Source organism: Hipposideros armiger, unplaced genomic scaffold (genome assembly GCF_001890085.2).
Source record: "Hipposideros armiger isolate ML-2016 unplaced genomic scaffold, ASM189008v1 scaffold_212, whole genome shotgun sequence".
Lineage (NCBI taxonomy): Eukaryota > Metazoa > Chordata > Mammalia > Chiroptera > Hipposideridae > Hipposideros > Hipposideros armiger.
Genome location: NW_017731562.1, coordinates 1,757,071 through 1,776,982, shown reverse-complemented (window position 1 = coordinate 1,776,982; position 19,912 = coordinate 1,757,071). Strand labels below are relative to the sequence as shown.

General features: G+C 36.8%; 2 protein-coding genes across 2 annotated transcripts; one reads left to right on the top strand and one right to left on the bottom strand.

Moving 5' to 3' along the window:
• Positions 1-1,117: 1,117 nt before the first annotated feature.
• On the top strand, positions 1,118-9,913 carry FKBP7 (FKBP prolyl isomerase 7). The gene is made up of 4 exons (XM_019654030.1): positions 1,118-1,422; positions 2,941-3,092; positions 6,366-6,499; positions 9,588-9,913. Exons 1-4 carry the CDS (start codon positions 1,214-1,216, stop codon positions 9,747-9,749), a joined length of 657 nt encoding a protein of 218 aa, XP_019509575.1. The 5' UTR covers positions 1,118-1,213; the 3' UTR covers positions 9,750-9,913.
• A 2,837-nt stretch (positions 9,914-12,750) lies between these two features.
• Positions 12,751-18,922, bottom strand: PJVK (pejvakin). Its single transcript, XM_019654031.1, has 6 exons — positions 17,694-18,922; positions 16,767-16,962; positions 16,118-16,259; positions 14,920-15,037; positions 13,370-13,468; positions 12,751-13,157 (listed from the first exon to the last, which is right to left on the bottom strand). Exons 1-6 carry the CDS (start codon positions 17,902-17,904, stop codon positions 12,865-12,867), a joined length of 1,059 nt encoding a protein of 352 aa, XP_019509576.1. The 5' UTR covers positions 17,905-18,922; the 3' UTR covers positions 12,751-12,864.
• Between the last annotated feature and the right edge of the window lie 990 nt (positions 18,923-19,912).

Below are 19,912 nucleotides of genomic sequence, written 5' to 3'. Positions count from 1 at the left end.
GGCAACCATGTTAAAAACATTAAATGGAAAATTCCAGAAATAAGCAATTCCGAAGTTTTAAATTGTGCCAGGTTCTTTGTAGCCCAATGAGAGCTTCTGCAGCCCTCCTCCCTCCCACCGGGACAGGAATCATCCCTTAGTCCGAGCCTCCTTGCTGCGACACAGGACAGTATTTTGAGACAGAGAAATCACATTCACTTTTAGTATAGTCTGTTGCTATAATTGTTCTGTTGTGTTATTAGTTATTATTGTTAATCTCTTACTGTGCCTAATTTATAAATTAAACTTTATCATACGTATGTATATATAGAAAACAGTAAGTATATACAGGGTTCAGTACCGCCCTTATTTCAGGCACCCACTGGGTGGGGAGGGCTTGGAACATATCCCCCTGTGGCTATGGGGATTACTGTACGTCATTTTTTCCCCACGGTGCAATGTGGGTAATTACCAATCCTGCAGAGTTGGTAAGAAAAAGGACGCTGCCAAGAGCGCTCCCCCTGCACTTCTATAGGCCCTTAAATCAAGGGCGGCCCCTAGTGATGGTGGAAAGAAATGCAAACAATCCTCCCCCCCTCCCCCCAATCGCTTGAGCCGGCTTGTGGGAAACTCCTTTAACAGCAATGAGCAGGTGCACCTTTGTTTACTCGCGACCAGGTGGCCGTCAGGTTGTGTATGCCTTAGCCTGGAACCTCTTAATACATGACTCCAATCCCGAAGTGGATTCAAGGACACCCGAGAATGCATCCTACTCCCCCACCCCCATGCCCGCTAGTTCTCTAGAGGTCTGAGGAAAACACCTGTACGCCCAGAAATGACAACATTCTTCTCTGACTACATCCCACCCTAGCTAGGCTGTTTATTTTGTCTTTTGCCAGTTTCATTTTAGGAAATGAGAACGTTACTATTGAATCCTGTAAAATATACAGACTTAAGCGAGGAGAAGCGGTGCAAGTATGCAGTGTTGCCTTGGCGACTGAGGACTGCCAGCCAAATCGCCTAGTACAGGGACACCACCCGCCCCGGGCTGACAAAATTCCCTGGCTAAGCGTGCCTGGGAAGGAGGCGTGGCCCCGCGCTGCGCCGCCCCCGACTCTTTGTGACGTAAAATAAAGCCTGCCACGCGTCGAAACTCTGCTCGCTGGGCGGCCACCAGGCGCGAGTGACACGCAGGAGCGAAAGCAGTAGTCATTTGGCGCGGACTCCAGGAGTCATGTATTTCTTACTCAGATTAATCGTTTTCTTTTACATGTGGGGCATTTTTACTGCTCAGGGACAGGAGGAAGGGGAGAGCACAGAAGAAGTGAAAATAGAAGTTTTGCATCGTCCAGAAAACTGTTCTAAGACAAGCAAGAAGGGAGACCTCCTAAATGCCCATTACGACGGCTTCTTGGCTAAAGACGGCTCGAAATTCTACTGCAGGTAGGAAATACTGCGAACAGCTCCCATGTCCAACTGAGGCATGAAATCTAGCCTCCCTCCACCAACCAAAAGCTTAATTGGTTGGTTGGTTGGGTCTTGTTTTTTAACAGTAAAAGTTAAGCCTTTTATTCCTATGGGGGGGGGAGGGGGAAGGAATCAGATTAGATGCAGTAGTTCCCTATTGAACTGAATATTACTTTTTAAATTATTGAAAATGTTGGCCCAAGAAATTATAAAAAATACAATATGTCCACACACATCCTTGACCACCACCACTGCCATTGGGACCTATAGAAGTAAGTCAAGGTACTGTCTGTAAGGATGTTCAACCTTTTCCTTTACTGTGGGTTGGAGTCTCTTTACAGAGGGATTAAGTAGGGTAGTTTAAGCGATTTTATCTGGCCTTCAGAAGCACCATATTTACAGGCTGGGGGCCACTTTCCAACTGCATCAAGAAGCCACTACAACAGTGACTTCTTTGTCCTCCCACCTGACCCCTCATTCCACCACTGCCTACTCTGATTTAATTGATGGTTTATCACTCAGAGCAAGAATGTCTTTTCTTCATCTGTGCTGTTTACCCTATAAAGACAGGATTGTGGAAAGTTAGTTTTTCCATTTAGAAGAAAATAGAGCAGTTTAATGAGAAGAAAATGTACAAATTTTAAATACCTTTCAAATTACTTTTTTTTTTAAGATTTTTATTGGGGAATTAGGATGGGAACAGTGCTGGGGAATTGGGGGAAGGGGAACAGACAAGTTGCTGTCGTTTTGTTCTTCAGTCTAGTTGTGGAGGACGTTGCTTCACTGGCCCAAGTTGGCACCATCATTGCACTCTTCCCGGGTGAGGCACATCAGTCACCGGCTTCTGGACTGCCATTCACTGCGGCTGCTGGCCGCTCACGCTGGCTGCTGGCTACACATGGTAGCCCATGGCAACCCACTGCCACAGGGACTGCAGCCTACGCCGCCGTCCATGGTGACTCACGGCAGCCCAGCTCTAGGTGGAGCTGTTGTTCAGCATCTTAGCTGTGGAGGGCAGTGTCACTGGCCCTCATATGTGGGATCTGAACCGGGGCCCTCTGGTGTCCCAAACGAGTTCTTAACCATCGCACCACTTGGCCGGCCCTCAAATTACTTTTTGAGGCTAAACCTGTACCATCATTTTTTCGAACAAATCCAGAAAGGTTAAATGAGTTCTTTGGACAAGTTATGCAGCTAGGTAGGGGCAGGAGACCCATTAAAAGTTAACTGTTGAATAGTTTTTATAAAGGTGACAAAAAGAAAATGCGATGACTCCTAATGACTAGCTTTGGACAAATCATACCTCTTTCTGGCTATTATGAGGTAAGTTTGAGCCAAGCACCCCACTAGGGGGGTTAGAATGAGTGCTAGTATGGGAAAAGAGATGGTTAGAGAGGACTCCAATTTTAATATAACTAAGTGTCCAGCTGTATTTTAAAGTTTGATTTCATTTTTCTTGAAATCAGCTTACCTAAGTTTTGCTTTTTATTATAGCCGGACACAAAGTGAAGGCCACCCAAAATGGTTTGTTCTTGGTGTCGGGCAAGTCATAAAAGGCCTAGACATTGCAATGATGGACATGTGCCCTGGAGAAAAGCGGAAAGTGATTATACCCCCTTCATTTGCATATGGAAAAAAAGGCTATGGTAAGGTGTTTTAATACTTACATCTCTGCATTATATTTAAAAATAAATCATAGACTTCTGGGTATATATCCAAAAGAATTGAAAGCAGGCTCTCAAAGAGACATTTGTACACTCATTCATGTTCATAGCAGCACTAATCACAAGAGCCAAAAAGTGGAAATAGCCTAAGTGTCCGTTGACAGATGAATGTGGTATTGACATACAATGGAATATTATTCAGCCTTTAAAAGGAAGGAAATTCTGATACATGCTATAACATGAATGAACCTTGAGTGCTTTATGCTAAGTGAAATAAGCTAATCACAAAAAAGAAACACTAAATGATTCCACTCACATGAGGTACCTAGAGTAGCCAAATCCATTGAGACAGAAAGAGGATGGTTGCCAGAACCTGGGGAAAGGGTGGGATAGGGAATTTTTGTTTAATGGGTGTAGAGTTTCGGTTTTGCAAGATGAATAGTTTTGGAGATTGGTTGCACAACAAGGTGAATATCCTTAACACTACTGAATTGTACACTTAAAATAATTATACTGGTAAATTTTATGTTACATGTATTTTCCCACAATTAAAAATTTTGAATTTCTAGAAAAATGTTAAAATAAAATAAAAAATCATAGAAGAAATAATTACAGAACTATAAAGTACAATAAACTTTAGCTGTATCTAGTCCAGTCCCGCCCAGTCCCCTCTTATTACATATAAATAAAAGAATAGACTGTTGGAATACAGATCTCTGGCCAGAGTTCTTTCTCCCACCTAGTGGCAGCACCCATAATATGTATTCTATAAGCTCTATGTTAGCCATTTTTATTTGTTTTTAGCATAATGTGTATTTGTTTTAACATAAATGTCTATAGCATATACCTTTGGTAAGTAATACCAAAGGCAAATTCATAAAACTCAGGAAACTGGAATATATGAATAAATTTCAGAGTAAAAGGACAGCACTGGAACATTGTAAAAAGAACATCTGAAATAGCTCTCAGTCACTATTACCCAAGTTCAGGAGAAGGTAGGGGCTCTAGATCCCCTAGAGCTCCAAAGTGGATTGGAGGGAGGCTAGTGGTACAAATCAGACCCAACAGATTTAAAACTCCTAAAGGGACAGTTCCAGGTAACTACAGCTTCATTTTTCAATGCTTTTGGCCAATCATTTGGTCCCAGTAGCTCCCACAGAACCTTAATTTCTAGATCCTATTTTTAGTTAAGGAAGCTCAAGGAGAAAGAGAGAGAATTAATGATAAATTAAATTGAATGCAGCACTTGTCCTTAAAATGTTGTCATAGGTTGAGGCCAATTTTAGGCAAAATGATATTGGCAGTTTGCCTTTCAGTCTCCTTTATCTCATTTTCAGAGTTTCCCTTTCTCTCTTGTGTTGTCTCATCAGATGCCTCCACAGTCTGCCTACTACCAGAGCACCCACATCCCTCATCAAGAGGTGCTCATCCTGGGTCCTGTTACCTTAAGCCAAATGACTACTTAATTTCTCTTTTTTGTAAATTATGCTTGTAGATGAATGACTACTCAGGCTGCCTAAACTGTTAAACCAAACCCTTGCTGCTGCAGAGATGTTGAAATTTTGACTCAAAGAAGTTGGCTCATATTTAACTTGAAGTGTCTGCGTAAACATAAAAATAATGAATCTCATTAGTAACACCATCAACACCTTCTTTTTACATGTGAGGAAACTGAAGCCCAAACAAAGTGTGTTCTTAAGAATGTAGTTAACAGCTGGTTTACCAGCATTACAATAGCTTGGAGTAGATTATTTTAAAAGTTGCAGTGTAGACCATAAGTAACTGCGTAACAAACAACTTCTTGATCAAAAGAGCTTTTAAAAATAAGTTATGATTAAGAGCTAACATTAACTATAACTTTATTTTAGGTAGTACTTGAAGAAGTCTTTCCTCTGCACAATGTCCTTGCCTCATGTCACAGAGCACCCCTGCATGTCTTGAAATGCATGTGACTTGTTAGTGCTTTAATTAACAGTACCTATGGTATGTATAGATTCTTTACATTAACGCCTGTCTTTCATCTGCTTCTCTAAATACAAGTAATTCTATAGCAAATGCATATTTTCTCTTCTTTATACTTCAATTTTTTTGCAAGAAAAACCCTAATTGGCAATGTTTTCTATGTTTATAGTAGAATTGTTCAGAAACGTTGACGTAATATTTTTTCTTAAGAAATTTGAATTTGTGTTTTGAATTTGTTTTTAATGATTATCAAGAGAAGTTGTTTTTCTGTTATCAGGAGATTATAACTGGACAGAATAGGAATGGGTTTTGTAAAAATGATCATTGAATCAGTCTTGAGCTCTTTTACTCTAAAGTCAGGTAATATGTGGCACTTTGGTTGGGATTGTCACATCGGTCACGTAATGCATGGGTAGATTTTTCTACATCCAGGCTTTGGACATGACTGACCCACTACTTTCGGCTGTAATTTTCAAGCTCTTTTCTCTTTGCATTATATAAGCACTTCAGCAAGAATGCTCTGTTTTTTCATTAAAGAAATTACTGGTTCCTTCAAAGAACAAACTTAGCCATTTTAAAAATAAATGATAGGGGTCACTCATTCAACAAATATTTGGGTGACTAGATCAGGCAACCTCTGAGACTCTGGGGATGAATACACCAGTGACACAAACACACTGCCTCTTAGCAAGTCATTTCTACAGGTCATTTTTATGAAATGGTCATCTGAAATAGCCCACAGCTTGCTAAAATCATCTGTGACTTCAGTTAATAGGTTAATTTCATTAAGGAGAACTATTCAACTTAATACTTAAAATTTTTTATTGTGTTTAGAAATTTCTTCATAAAATTGTTACTGGTTTATTCTGTCATCACACTTATTTTTTAATGTCTATAAAGAATTTGAATTTGAACAATGTGAACTTGTTTTACATATGCTTCCAAATAACTATAAAACAATTGTTTTCTAAAAGATTACTGATCTATGCTTTGAAATTTTTCTGCCCATGCTTTTCTTCTCTGCACCAGCTCTCTCTTGTATAATGATGGGATAAATTAATAAAAATTACGTGATTTATATTCATTTTAATTTAATCAGGAAATAATGGTCCCCTGGGTCCTTAGATCTGACTTGGTTTAAAAACATATGGAAAAGTATTTCCTAAAAAGTATTTGGAAAGCAATTTTTATAAATATGAAATAATGTAATTATAATACTAAAATAACTATTTGTGAATAAATATTTGAACATTATTTTCATGTAAGTTAAACTGTTAAAATTTATACCTTTAGCAGAAGGCAAGATTCCACCTGATGCAACATTGATTTTTGAGATTGAACTTTATGCTGTGACCAAAGGACCACGAAGCATTGAAACATTTAAACAGATAGACATAGATAACGACAGGCAACTCTCTAAAACCGAGGTAATTCACACATATTTCACGTGTACATTCCAATTTTTTATCACAATTTAAATACATGTGTGTTACAACTATTATTTTTTACTTCTGCCTAGTGTGGGATGATTACTTGGCTTTTATAGAGCTGGATACAAGAAAATCTAAACTCCAAGAAAAAAATGTGCTTTTTCAATATAAAACTTGTAACTGAGTCGTCCTGTTCAATTTCGTTTCTGCAAGAAGGCCTTTAAAATACCAAACTAAGCTCTAGGGGGCATTTCCAGCATCTAGACTACAGGAACAGATCTCTTTCAAGCAGCACTGTCGGAATTTATAGCAGGGAAATTGATTCCCACCTCATAGGATTTTGAGGATTACATGAGATTATGAAAAGAGCTAGCAAGAATTTGAATTGTGTGGACTGGAAAGTTGGTAAGCAGGAGTGGGGAGTTCAGATACCTCGCTTCTCTATCCCAGAAGCTGAGGGATTAATAAAGGTCCTGGAATAATAATAATAGGTCACTTTTCCCCACACTTTCTTAGTACCAGGTACAATTATAAACCCATTAATGTGTGACCTCACTTAATCTCCATGGTAATTTACGAGGTAGACACTTTTTCATCATCCCCATTTTATACAAGGAGCAAATGACACCCATACACTTTCAGTAACTAGCTGAAGGCCACACAGCTCTAAGTGGCAAAACCAGATTGGAACCTGGGCAATCTGGCTCCACTGCTGTGCTCTTTCTTAGCCATGAATCCACCCTGCCCTTTTCAGAGAATTCCCCTCATGCATGTTTCAAGGCTAATGTTTGTTTTGTTGAAGTCTGGTGCTGTCCTTAGTCTTACTGACTATACTCCTTTTGCTTAACTTGAGTGACCCATTTGTCTCCCCTCTGATTGGAGACAGTTTAACATACATAATTCTTACCACCTAAGTGAATAATAAAAGGCAATTAGATCATGGATTCAAGTGATAAAAGACCCTTTCTGTTTCTTTTTCTCTCCCTTGCCAATCTTGCCCCCACCCTAATCCCTCCACATCCTCCTCCAAGATATTAGTAAGGAGTTCCTCTGAAGCTCTTTGGTTGATCCATTAGGGAAGAGGGATCAGAGAAGGGGGACATCCCCTGTTCATAAAGAGCAGCAATTAGAGGGGTGGCCAACTGTCCCCAGTATGTACTTTCCGTTGACTCCTTATCACCCTTTTTAGAATGAACAGTAGCTACAGATGAATTCACTCAAGAGCTCAGCCTGTGCACACAAACCATTCCGTATCACTTGCACACCAACAGGCGCATTCTGCAGTATGAATACTTCTCAGTAGATCTTAGGGGATCATCAATTCTTTTCTGGAAAATAAAAATAGAGCAAGTCCAAAATAGTGACATGCTAAGCTACAATTTGCCCAGATGTTTCTCAGTATCAGGTATCAGCTGCATTACCACTAGATTTATGAGTGATTTTCATATGCTTGAATAATAACAATAGCTGTCTTTAATTGACAGCCGTAACATGACTAATCCTCACATCAATCCTATGATATAGATCCTGTTTCCTTCCTTTTACAGATGATAAAACTGAAGTTTGGAGAGGTTAAATTGTTTGTCCAAGATCACACACCCCATACATGGCAACGCCTGGATTTGAAACGATCTAAAAGAAACTAACTTTCTTCATCATTAGAAAGATTCAGTCAGTTATTTCTTCAGTATAAATAAGGGGAAGAGGAGGATAATTACAGAATTTTTATTAAATGACAAAGTGGAAATAATGTGGAACCTATTGCCAGCAAAATTAAGGTCATGCTCTTACCCACTGCCTTTTGTACCTCTTCACTATAATGTACCAGAAAAAGATATTTTGAGAGTCAGCAATATTGGTTATGAAAATATATTTGCTTACTTAGAAACTGAGGAATATTTGAGGCTTTTTAAAATTCTTTACACCTACATGGGATTGCTAAGGCTTAATTGGAAGAAAAAAAATGCATCTCATATAGGACTGAAGTCTCATTTGAGAATAGTCGATATATCCTTCATTAAGATCCATTGATCATTCTAAAATAAAGTCTACTAGTAATGGATTGAGTTTGGGATATGTATTGCTGAAAACCTCTCAGGGTTCAACTTTAGCCTTCAAAAATACTCTTACTTCTAAAATGCCCTGCCTTGCTGCACATTATCTCCAGATTATTGTGCATTGATTTTATTTAGTTATATCAATATATGCATATATTAGCGCTTTCCAATGAAAATATAATTGAGTGACATATATAATTTAAAATTACTTAGTAGCCATATCTTAAAAAGTAAAAACAAACAGGCGAAATTAATTTTCATGCTATGTTTTAACTCACTATATCTAAAATATTACCATTTCAACATTAAATCAACATAAAGATTGCAAATGAGATACTTTTTTTATTGTCTTAAAAATTTGTTATGTATTTTACCCTTAACATATCTGTTTGATATTGCCACATCTCAAGTGCTTAGTAGTCACCTATGGATAGTAGCTACCATATTAGGTAGGCAGTGTTTATAAGGTGTCTTTGCTTAGAGAAATGCCGTATTATTACTGAGAAAAGCGAATACTTCAGAATATCTGTTCTTTATTTGACATTATTAGATAGTCATCATTTGTAGATTTTGGGAACAGCTATAGAAGCAGAGAAAAATTAAGAAAATTAAATTTTGTTTCAAAACCTGTGTTTTATTGATTATACAACATATTTATTAATTTTAGATGTTATAGAAACACCAATTTGGATTTTATTCACTAATGAAAATCACTAAGAGTGAATTTCCTCCATTAACGTGGACAGTGTAGATTATTGGAAAGCATTTAGTTTCAATAAAATTTAATTCAGATGTTAATCTTTGAGTATGTACCATTAACCATCTGTAACCTCAGGGGAAGCTAATTTGATCTGTTTCTCTTCAGAAAATTGCTTCAAAATATGAAACCTCAAATAGCTTTTAAAAATTTTGTATCACTTATTATAAGCAGTCTTAGATATGAATTTCTTTGTGTAAACATTTTCTCAAAGTTACTAGAAATTTATTGTGATATCTTTTTATTAATGAAATATTATTTTGGCCCCTAGATAGATCATTATCTGAAAAGGGAATTTGAAAAAGATGAGAAGCCACATGACAAGTCATATCACAATGCAGTTTTAGAAGATATTTTTAAGAAGAACGACCATGATGGTGATGGCTTTATTTCTTCCAAGGAATACAATGTATATCAACATGATGAACTATAGCATATTGTTATTCCTAAATTTTCTTAGCTACTTACTGTACTTTATATATAATGAAATCACTTTTCTCCAAGTTGTGTTTTCTATTTTTTCCCCCATGAAATATATTTTGATCCCCTCAATACATGTAATTTTGGAATAAATGTGAGACTATTGTGCAAATTTCACTTTTGGGAAAGGTATGATTATTTCCTATTGCTTTATTTATTGAACATGCATTGCAGCCCCATGAAATCCATCTGTGTCCCAGTGGGCAATTTCCCCGTTCAGGAAATAGGAGAACACCTATGTCAAAATCTACAAGCTCTTTCCAACTCTTACCTTAATGGTAGAAATATCTATCCATTTTTTAATATTTTAAATGTTAAAATGCCCCATATATTGGGTTGTTGGAAAAGTCATGACATATTTTTTTTGTTTTTCATTGCAAAAATGTACCATGACTTTTCCAACAACCCGATATATATATTTTTAAATTTTTTTTTTAATTAAGGAATTGGGGAAGAGAATAGTGTTGGAGAACTGGAGAAGGGAACATTGTGTTCTTCTAGGATCCATCGGCTCCAAGTCAAGTAGTTGTCCTTCAACCTTAGTTATGGAGGGCGCAACTCAGCTCCAAAGGGGGTGGAGGGAGGAGGCACAGCCTTCCATCCTATGTGGGAGTCAAACCAGCAACCTTGTTGTTAACAGCATGTAGACCAACCGAGCCATCCAGCCACCCATAAAATGCCCTATATTTTATAAATATTCAACAGGGACCCGGGAATTAACATTTCAATGTTTATACATTTCATAGCATTATGGATGGTAGGATATTAAAATCACAGGACTTCCTCTGGTATGCATGCAGGAAAATGTAAGTTGAATAACTGTCCCACAGAGAACCTCAACACGGTCTCTACTTTTTGGTGCATGCTTCTGGCCCTAGGTATTTGTTCCACTGGGGAACATTTAAAGATATTTGATCAGACCAAAGACTTTGTGCCTCTTATCTTATAGCAGACATAATGGTGCGCTGAGTCTTCCTTCTCTTCCTTCTTGTAGGCCTTCTTCTCTACCATCCCTAACTTTTGGTCTTGATTTTAAATTGATGCCATGGTATTTCTTAGTTTCCAGTTCCCTTTCTCCAGGTATCTCTATTCTATGTCACTTCATTTCACAATGTTCTTGTTATTAATAGTGAATGAGCATTACAACCGGTATGCCATCAAATTTTTTATAAATGGGTAGAATTTATTTTACACATGAAGATATCAAATGAGGATACAAGTGAGGATACATAGTGCCATGGCAATTTTGTGACATGGTCAAATCATGACGTGGTACAGATTGCTGAGAATAAGAAGTAAGAGATCACATTGGTGCCAAAGAAAGGGTACATATTTATTAGAACATGTAAGGTTTGGCCTACTATGTATGTAGGAAAGTATAGTCAGACAGTAAATGGCTCTATTCAAAACAGCTGAGTTCAGGGCCGGCCAAGTGGCGCGATGGTTAAGAACTGGCTTGGGATGCCAGAGGGCCCTGGTTCGGATCCCACATATGAAGGCCAGTGACACTGCCCTCCACAGCTAAGATGCTGAACAACAGCTCGACCTGGAGCTGGGTAGCTGTGAGTCACCGGCGACGGCGTAGGCTGCAGCCCCTGTGGCAGTGGGTTGCCATGGGCTACCGTATGTAGCCAGCAGCCAGCAGCCGCAGTGAGCGGCCGTCCAGAAGCCGGCGACTGATCTGCCTCGCCCAGGAAGAGCTCAATGATGGTACCAACTTGGGCCAGTGAAGCAACGTCCTCCACAACTAGACTGAAGAACAAAACGACAGCAACTTCTCTGTTCCCATTCCCCCAATTCCCCAGCACTGTTCCCATCCCCCAATTCCCCAATAAAAATCTTAAAAAAAAAAAAAAGTCATTAGACTTTTTTTGGATCAGTATACTCATATTTGCATTTGAATCATATACTCTGCCCAAAAGAAAAATACAGTGACAGAGAAGGTATACATGGAAATTATCAGATAATACAAACTATAATTCTAACCTTTCTGTCCCATTGTTTTCCTACAAAGTGCTTTTAAACTTGTTTTTAAAAAACTATAGATGATGTTAAATGAATATGGAGATTTACTCAAACTAATCACATTTAAACAGCTAAAAAGTAAAATTTTAATCATTCTCCATGCATATAATATACAAGTATTTCGGATTTACTTAATTGTGTTATGCCTTCATAGGTATATACCTAATAATGAGTGCTATAATTATACACTTTGAGCTCTAGAATTTGAACACATTATTTTTGCAATTGTTTTAATAATTAAATTAGTTTTAATAATTGTTTTAATAATTAAATTACTTAAATTAGTAATTTAAGTTGTGTATGAAAAATTTCAGATCTCTTACAAAGTAGATGAAAAGATCTCTCAGAACTAAATATGTTAAATGTTTTAAACACTTTCAAAGGAGAAAATAAACGTGCCCTAGATGCCGTAACTTTAAAATGATAGTAGTGAGTTTCATAAAGCCAAAGTGAGCAAGCATATGTACATCACAGAATGGCAGCTCGCTACTGTTAGTCACCCTGTTAACTGTACACAAAACCCCACACTGAGCTCAGTGTGCTATTAATTTGATACTGCAATTAAACATTTAGGATTACATTAAATTATTAACATGTTTTTCTCATTTTACCAGACCTAGGGCAATAGTTAAAGCACCATAACGATGCACTCTGTTCATCCTTAAATGTTGAATTCAAAGCCAATTAAAAATAAGATGGATATTTAGATAAATGTCTATATATAAAGTTACCTAAAATGATAGTCTAAATCCCAAAAATACTTCAAAAGCGACTGGCAGATTTTATGAAGGAACATCTATATTCTGAATTTTACATTTAACCCTTTTTAATATAAAAATATTAATATTCATGACAGTTTATGAGGTAGACACTATTATCATCTCCACTTTATAGATGGGGAACATTATGTTTAGACAGGTTAATCTCTTTTTTCTCTCCCTTTTTAATTTGCCACCATTCATCAAAGGGAACCTAGATAATTTTGGAAAGGTGCGTGGCACTGTTGCACCTAAAACATCAGCAAGGTACATTTATTTTCCATTTTATTTCATTCTCTTGTGCCAAATATCAAAACAAGGAACCGCATGAAGTCTCACGTACTTCTGCCCATCGACAGAACACTGAAAGCACCCATAAACCGTCTCCCTTTTTAAGTTTCCCATTCCACAGAGTATACAAGGTCCTTTCGGAATGTTGTGATTAAGTAAGTTAACTCGGATATGAGTCCCTTCTTTGAGTGAAATATCAGTCATGCTGAGAGGTTTGTCATAGTAGTCAGAAAAAAGATCATCTAAGTAAAGCTGTGAACGAGAAATGACGTCCATCACTCTTCTATCTGAAAGGACAAAGACAGAGAAATGTGTTCAGAAGACAGACAAAAAACAAAGCTGCATTTATAAATACATGAATCTAAACCATCAGTCATGAAATGATTTGGCTTTTAAATTTAAACGCATCTTTAACAGACAGGATTACTGAATAGGCAACCTCAGGTGTTAATCCAAGAAGAGAAAAAAATACATTTGAAATACTCTTCAATGGACATACTTCTTTCAAATAGTATATTTCTCAATCTGTAGAACGCTGCAAACGTTGCTGTTTCTTCCCTTTCAAATCCTCCTTTTTTCACTGAAGTGACACAAATGTCTATAAGAAAAAATTTAGATGTTATGACTTGAACAACTCATATTTTTGCAGTTGATGTGACTGTGATTGATGAATGCTGGTACCTGACATTGTATTTTTTAAGTTAAATTTTATATGATTTTAGAAAAGGTAACATTCATATGGTACAAAATTCAAAGTGTACAAAAAGTGACAAATCTAGTCTACATTGAACCTAGCCTGTTTTCCACCCCAGAGGTAACCACTGTTAACTTTCTTGTGTGTACCTTCAGAAATATTCCACATATTTTATAACCATAAAACACACACACACACACACACACATATATATATATATATATATATATATATATATATATATATATATTCTTTAGGCTCAAAAAGTTACATACTACACACATTTCTTTCAACTATCTCTTAAGAGATTATTCCATGTCAGGATACATAGTGCTACCTCAAGTTCTTGTTAATGGCTTCATAGTATTCTATTGTGTGGATGCACCATTATTTAACTAGTTGCTAATAATAGATTATAAGGTTAGTTCCAATATTTTGCTATAACAAACTGAATATCCTTATACCCATAAAATTTCACATATGTATATCTGTAGGATAAATTCCTAAAAGTTAAGTAAAGCTAAAGTATATGTAAATTTAAAATTTCAATCGATATGACAGTTCTATCAGTTTATACTCCTCCTAATAATATAATGGTAAAAACCTACACCTGAAGTATCCCAAATAGAATTTAATTTGCATGTTTTGTTTTGTTTCTGGACTCCCTATTTCCCCTCTCCCACAGAACTGCAGAAACAAACAAAAACAGGTCTAAAATTGTTGTTTATAAATTACCATGGCTAAGGAGGCTTGCTTGGCTAGTACTTTGGGCTGCACTTAGACTTGAGCTGCCTCCTAATCTTAAAAGACCTGTGAAATGTGGAAATCTAAAGTGAGTTGCACTGAGGAATTATATAAGGTGATAAATAATTTTAGGGGAAGCATTCATACTTTTAAAGTTAGTTTTTAGAGAGAGTTGAAGGGGAAGCTGGATCTATGGCAGGTAAAACTGAAGAAAAATTGTCTTCAGGTAGCCTAGTTTGGGCATCCTGACACCTTAAGGCACCTTAAGGCATCTTCCTCCTCTATTTGCCATCATGAAAAACTACCGATTAGCAGGTCAACTATTATCTCCCCATGTAAGTCAAGGAATGCTTTGTCAGTGGATTTCATTTTAGTTCTTATCTATAATTTTAAGTGGGGTGGTAGGGAATATGCAGCCTTTACCAAGAAGCAGGAAAAAGGTATTGGGTAAGTAGGGATTGGAGGGTCTTTCCCAGCTATTTCACCCAAGCATAAGATTGACAGTGCTGAGAGCATCATTCTTCTATAATGAAAGAGAGAAAGAAAGATTCCTATTAAATTCTTCTTAAAAGTATAATCAATTCAGTGTTTCATGAAAATCATTCACTCACCAAAAGCACCATCCAAGTAAATGAAGAGTTCAAAAACACTGAAAGCTATGGTTGTGTGTGCTGGAAAAACAATAGCTTTGTCCCTTCCCCTGGCATTCTGTTCATCCATAAAATGAAACTATATTAAATAAATAAATAAATAAATTAAATAACATTATTAAGGATCATAACATGATAGCTTTTTGGAGAAACAAAACATCCTTCAATCCTACCAAATAACAAACAAAAAAAGCACCTCTCCAAGAAAAGAATTATCCTACTTGAAATAAACTTTATAGCAGAGGTCCAAATGGTCCAATGGGAACTCATGATCTGTATTAGGAAATACCACTCATCACTTTCTCACTTACTTCAGAATTGGAACCAATGATTAGTGCTATTACAACAGTAATGCTCTCTGGTATAGAAAACCTTTCCTTTCAACTGCAAAACAACTGCATTTAAATGCTACAGCTTTTTTAGTCTACCCTATCTACTGTTCCAAAGTCTCCAGAGTTTTCTGCAGCTTTCCAAAGCAATCACCAACAAGTAAATGGTTCAGTTCGTGCCCAAATGACCCAATGTTAATTTGGTGGGCAGCTAAATAAACAGAACCTTGATTTGCAAAGACTTGAAAAGATTGTCACTGAACCCTATCTTTCTAAAAATTGGTTTTAATAAAACCAATCAAGTCATTATTATGCATCATTGTTATGTGAATGACAAGGACAAATATCATAATTGAGCTAATAATTAAACAAATTACTTTCAAGATTTTTTTAATGTTAAAGGATTTAACATTGAATGAAGCATGTTTAGCCATTGACAATATTATTTTAGAAAAATATAAAAATGTAAATTCAGCTTTTAAAAATTCAAGTATCAACTACATCACTTAAAAATCAAATCAAAGAATTCAACATAAGCATCTAATTTTTATTCTTAAAACAGCATTTCCGTAGTAATAGGAGGGACTCCAGTATGCACATTATTTCACACAGATTAGTGTTTTGTTTGTATAATAACACATGCTTAGAATCCAAATTTTCCTGGATTTTTTTTTCATATTCTAAAACAAAACCATTACTGTGTAAAATCCTATATATACCATTGCAGCTATTTAATCTCAACATTTGACAAAATATATGTCTCATTAGAAATTTCTTTAAATTCCCATTGCAGCTTTTTGGTAAGAGAAGCCTAATGAGCGTGGTTTTACCCGCATGGCTTCCCCACGAATTCCGGCATGCACAGACAGTGAGCACTGTCGTGTGGTTCGAATGCTTTCCATGACCACACACAAGACTGCCTTTCTGCTGCTCCTTGTCTGACGTATCAAGCTGTGGTCAAAATTAATTTTTCTAAAATAAACAAGAGAGACATTCACAAGAATCTGTAACATCTGATTACATATAATCCAGTACATTTTTTGCTATCATGTGTTACACATCCATGGTCCACCTTAACTAAAAGTAAGTCAAGGCAGGCTTAATACAAGTCAGAAAGATGCTCAAAAGAAATTTAATAATCAGCCTCTCCTTTCTATTTTCTTTCGACATGCTTCTTATAGGTGTCTACTGGAGATGCTCAGCATACTTGTTGCAAGCAGATTCCTGTATTCTTTTAATCTAATAATTTTGCAAATATGTGTAGATCCAAAGCAATTTTGTGAAACAATTAAAAATTCTGTTTGAACCAAATGATTTTGGATATCTATCCTTATCCAAAGTTAGGGTATGTTACTAACTTGTATTATTTCAAACAAATAAATTACATTAGTAAAATATAACCTGAGTGTTTTAACCATTCTTTATGATGAAGTTTATATAATTAAAATATTTCATGAAAACACTGATTATTATACTGACCGTGTAGTAATTTCCTTGAGTAATGTTGATACTTCCACTTCATGTTTGGTTACTACACCAAATGACGCTTTTACTGCCACAGAATCTGAGCCAGTAACGTTAATCCCAACATCATTCACAATATGGTTGCCTCGCCTTCCATAGAGTGAAACGTCTGATTCATCCTCATAGTTCAGTAACTGATAAGATGAAATACCTTTTAAAAAAAAAGAAATTAATATATTTTTCAAAAGTCTTGAATTTGTCTAATTTAGATTACATATAGTTAACACATTAATTTACTATTTAAGGCTCGAGGACCCAAATGTTGAGAATGGCAATGCTTCAAACCAAGATTAAAAATAGCAATTCAATTAATTAGAAAACAATGAGAAATAGAATACGTAAGATGAACTCAAATTCTACAGAACTTCAAGAGCACCAAGTTCTATTGGGTCATTCAAAGAAAAACAAGTGTTGGTAAAAAATAATTTGTCAAAATGTCAATACATTCTCTAATCTGGCCTGTAATATGTAATAGTTTACCAACTGTAATAACTGAATCATAAAAAATACAAATTACTCTCATCTCATTTGACCCTGTGAGATAGGTAAGATGAAATAATGGCCCCATTTTATAAGTGAAGAAATATATTATTATGTCATATTCTAAGTTGATTTGGTTAAAACAATTTACAAAATAATTGAAATAAAATTACACAATAATCTTATAAAATAGGCTTGAAAATTACTTGAGCAGTGAGACTTGTTACTATTACAAACTTTAGGCACTGTTAATCATAATATTATTACTGCCATAGCAATAAAAGTTGTTTTTACAAATGAAAATGTGTAATTATGAACATAAGCAGTATACATGATCTATCTTTAGATTACCAATAATACAGCTGAATGAGCAGACATTCCCAAACAGACACTAAAACTTACCAGCTGAAATTTCTCTGTCTCCTAGAAGAATATCTTTCAGTGTAAAAGGTGTCGAGGTAAATTTATATCTAGGAAACAGAAAGCATCGTTTCTTTTTTACCACCAGACTTAGAGGCTGGTATTTGTCAGCTTCACTGAGGCTTGGAACGGGAACTAATCTCCCTCCATCTCCAACTTGCTTGACAAAGCTCTTGGTAGCAGCAACAAACATATTAATATGGTATCAAAAGGCCATCAACTGCAACCCTCAGATAAAAAATCCATATTGTCAAAGAAAAACAGGCACAAAACTAAGCCTTGCTTGATTTTAAATACAATTATATACATTAAAAATACAAAGCACAGTTTCACCAAGTAGTTTACAGTGCACAGTTCACAACACTGCCTCCCTTGGTGTGCTCAGGTGTTGAATTATAGATCGACGGTGTAAAATGATATACTAAAAGTAAGTCTAATTTGAAATTGCAGTCTATAGCACGAAAATATACACAGAAAACTAGTAATTTTTAAATACTACCAATGTCTTTAATGAGGGTTAAGGTTAATAGTGGCTTGCCAGTTTTGAGGGAAACATATAGCCTTATGGGGAAAGCAATTCAGTTTAGGCACTAACATTAGCCCTGGATACCAGCTACAGAGGACCTAGTCCAAAGGGAATTCCTTAAGTTCATCATGCCAATTTTGGCAACAGAAAAGTCCTGCTTTGAATCCCAATGGTTTACAGTTTATTGTTTGAGCACTTCATTCATTTTCCTTGTATGCTTACAAAACCAAGTGATCAATACAAAAAGTAAATTCACAGATTACAAGGAAACAATTGTATGCAGATCTTTATAAAATACTAAATGAAAGCCACATTACATATAAATAACTGTATAAACTCAGACGTATGGGTTTCTTACTCTGAAGCTGGCACACAGACATCTCTTTGAACGGGGGTCCTGCTTCATTTATTTATGTTTTGTTTCATAATTCTTATCCCAGCTTCTCAACCTTTAAAGAGAGCTACATAATATTTTGGCTTGTTTTAAAGGCATTTTGTGGCTAAAAATACATTTTAAAAACAAATCTGAGTGCTGAAATACTGTATTGCCATTGTTATGCGGATGTTATATTTTGAAATAGTGGCTATGTGGTGCTCACAAAGTATTCATTAAAACAAAGAACATTACGGGCTAGCCGAGTGGCTCATTGGTTAACAGTTGGCTTGGGAGCATGAGCTCTGAGCAGCAGGGCCCAGGTTCAGATCCCACATGGGCCAGTGATGCTGCACCCTTTACAGCTAAGATGGCGAACAACAGCTTGACCTGGAGCTGGGCTGCCGTGAGTCACGGGCAACAGCGGCGAAGGCTGTAGCCCCTGCTGCACTGGGCTGCTGGTAGCCCTGGTGAGCGGCCGTCCAATGGCTGGCAACCCATCAGCCTCAGCCAGGAAGAGCGCAATGATCACAATACCAACATGGGCCAGTGAAGCGACGTCCTCCACAACTAGACTGAAGAACAAACAAGAGTAACTTGTCTGTTCCCTTTCCCCCGATTCCCCAAAGCTGTTCCCACCCTGAATTCCCCAATAAAATCTTAAAAAACAAACAACAAAGAAACAAGTAAAAACAAATAACATTAGTGGATAATAACATACTATCAAGAGAGGATGGGGAAGAAAGAATAGGTTTAATTCGCGCCTCAAATAATATAAATCAATTTGATTCGATTCTGGACATTTTTAAAATCCGCTTTCAAATATCCAGGGCTCCTATGCAACCCCAAAGAATAGTTTTGAATAATGTCTTTCCATGCAAATAGTATTATGAAAAGCAATCTTCCAGAACACCGAGAAAGCACAGGGTGTCATTTCTGCAAGTGGCTAGCAAGCCCCTAGAGAAGTGACTGGATATCTAATTTCTAGCCCCCCCCACCACCACTACCACCCAAGGTGGTGCATCCCAAGCAAACTCCATTACAACCAATACCACAGCTGTGCAGAAACAGCATTTAATTGGAATCCGGTCCATAGAAAAGCCTTCGTTTACATCTAACAGGCTTTGCTGGGATCAGCGGGCCCAGCATTCACCTAGCGATGAGAGCCTAGAAGACAATGGAGCCCACCGGGCGGTAAAGGAGGGGGTGTCGCCGGACGTCTCTGCGAGCTCCTAAGGACAGGGCTCGGAGGCCGGAATAGCCCACCGCAGCCCTCAGAAGCTGATATAACGCGAGTCTCAA

Coding starts and splice junctions, on each gene's coding strand:
- FKBP7 (XM_019654030.1), top strand. CDS start 1,214: ATGTATTTCTTACTCAGATTAATCGTTTTCTTTTACATGTGGGGCATT. Junction 1,423..2,940: donor GGCTCGAAATTCTACTGCAG/GTAGGAAATACT, acceptor TTTTTATTATAG/CCGGACACAAAGTGAAGGCC. Junction 6,500..9,587: donor GGCAACTCTCTAAAACCGAG/GTAATTCACACA, acceptor TTTGGCCCCTAG/ATAGATCATTATCTGAAAAG.
- PJVK (XM_019654031.1), bottom strand. CDS start 17,904: ATGTTTGTTGCTGCTACCAAGAGCTTTGTCAAGCAAGTTGGAGATGGA. Junction 16,260..16,766: donor CTCAAGGAAATTACTACACG/GTCAGTATAATA, acceptor TGTTTATTTTAG/AAAAATTAATTTTGACCACA. Junction 13,469..14,919: donor TTACTTGGATGGTGCTTTTG/GTGAGTGAATGA, acceptor TTTTTCTTATAG/ACATTTGTGTCACTTCAGTG.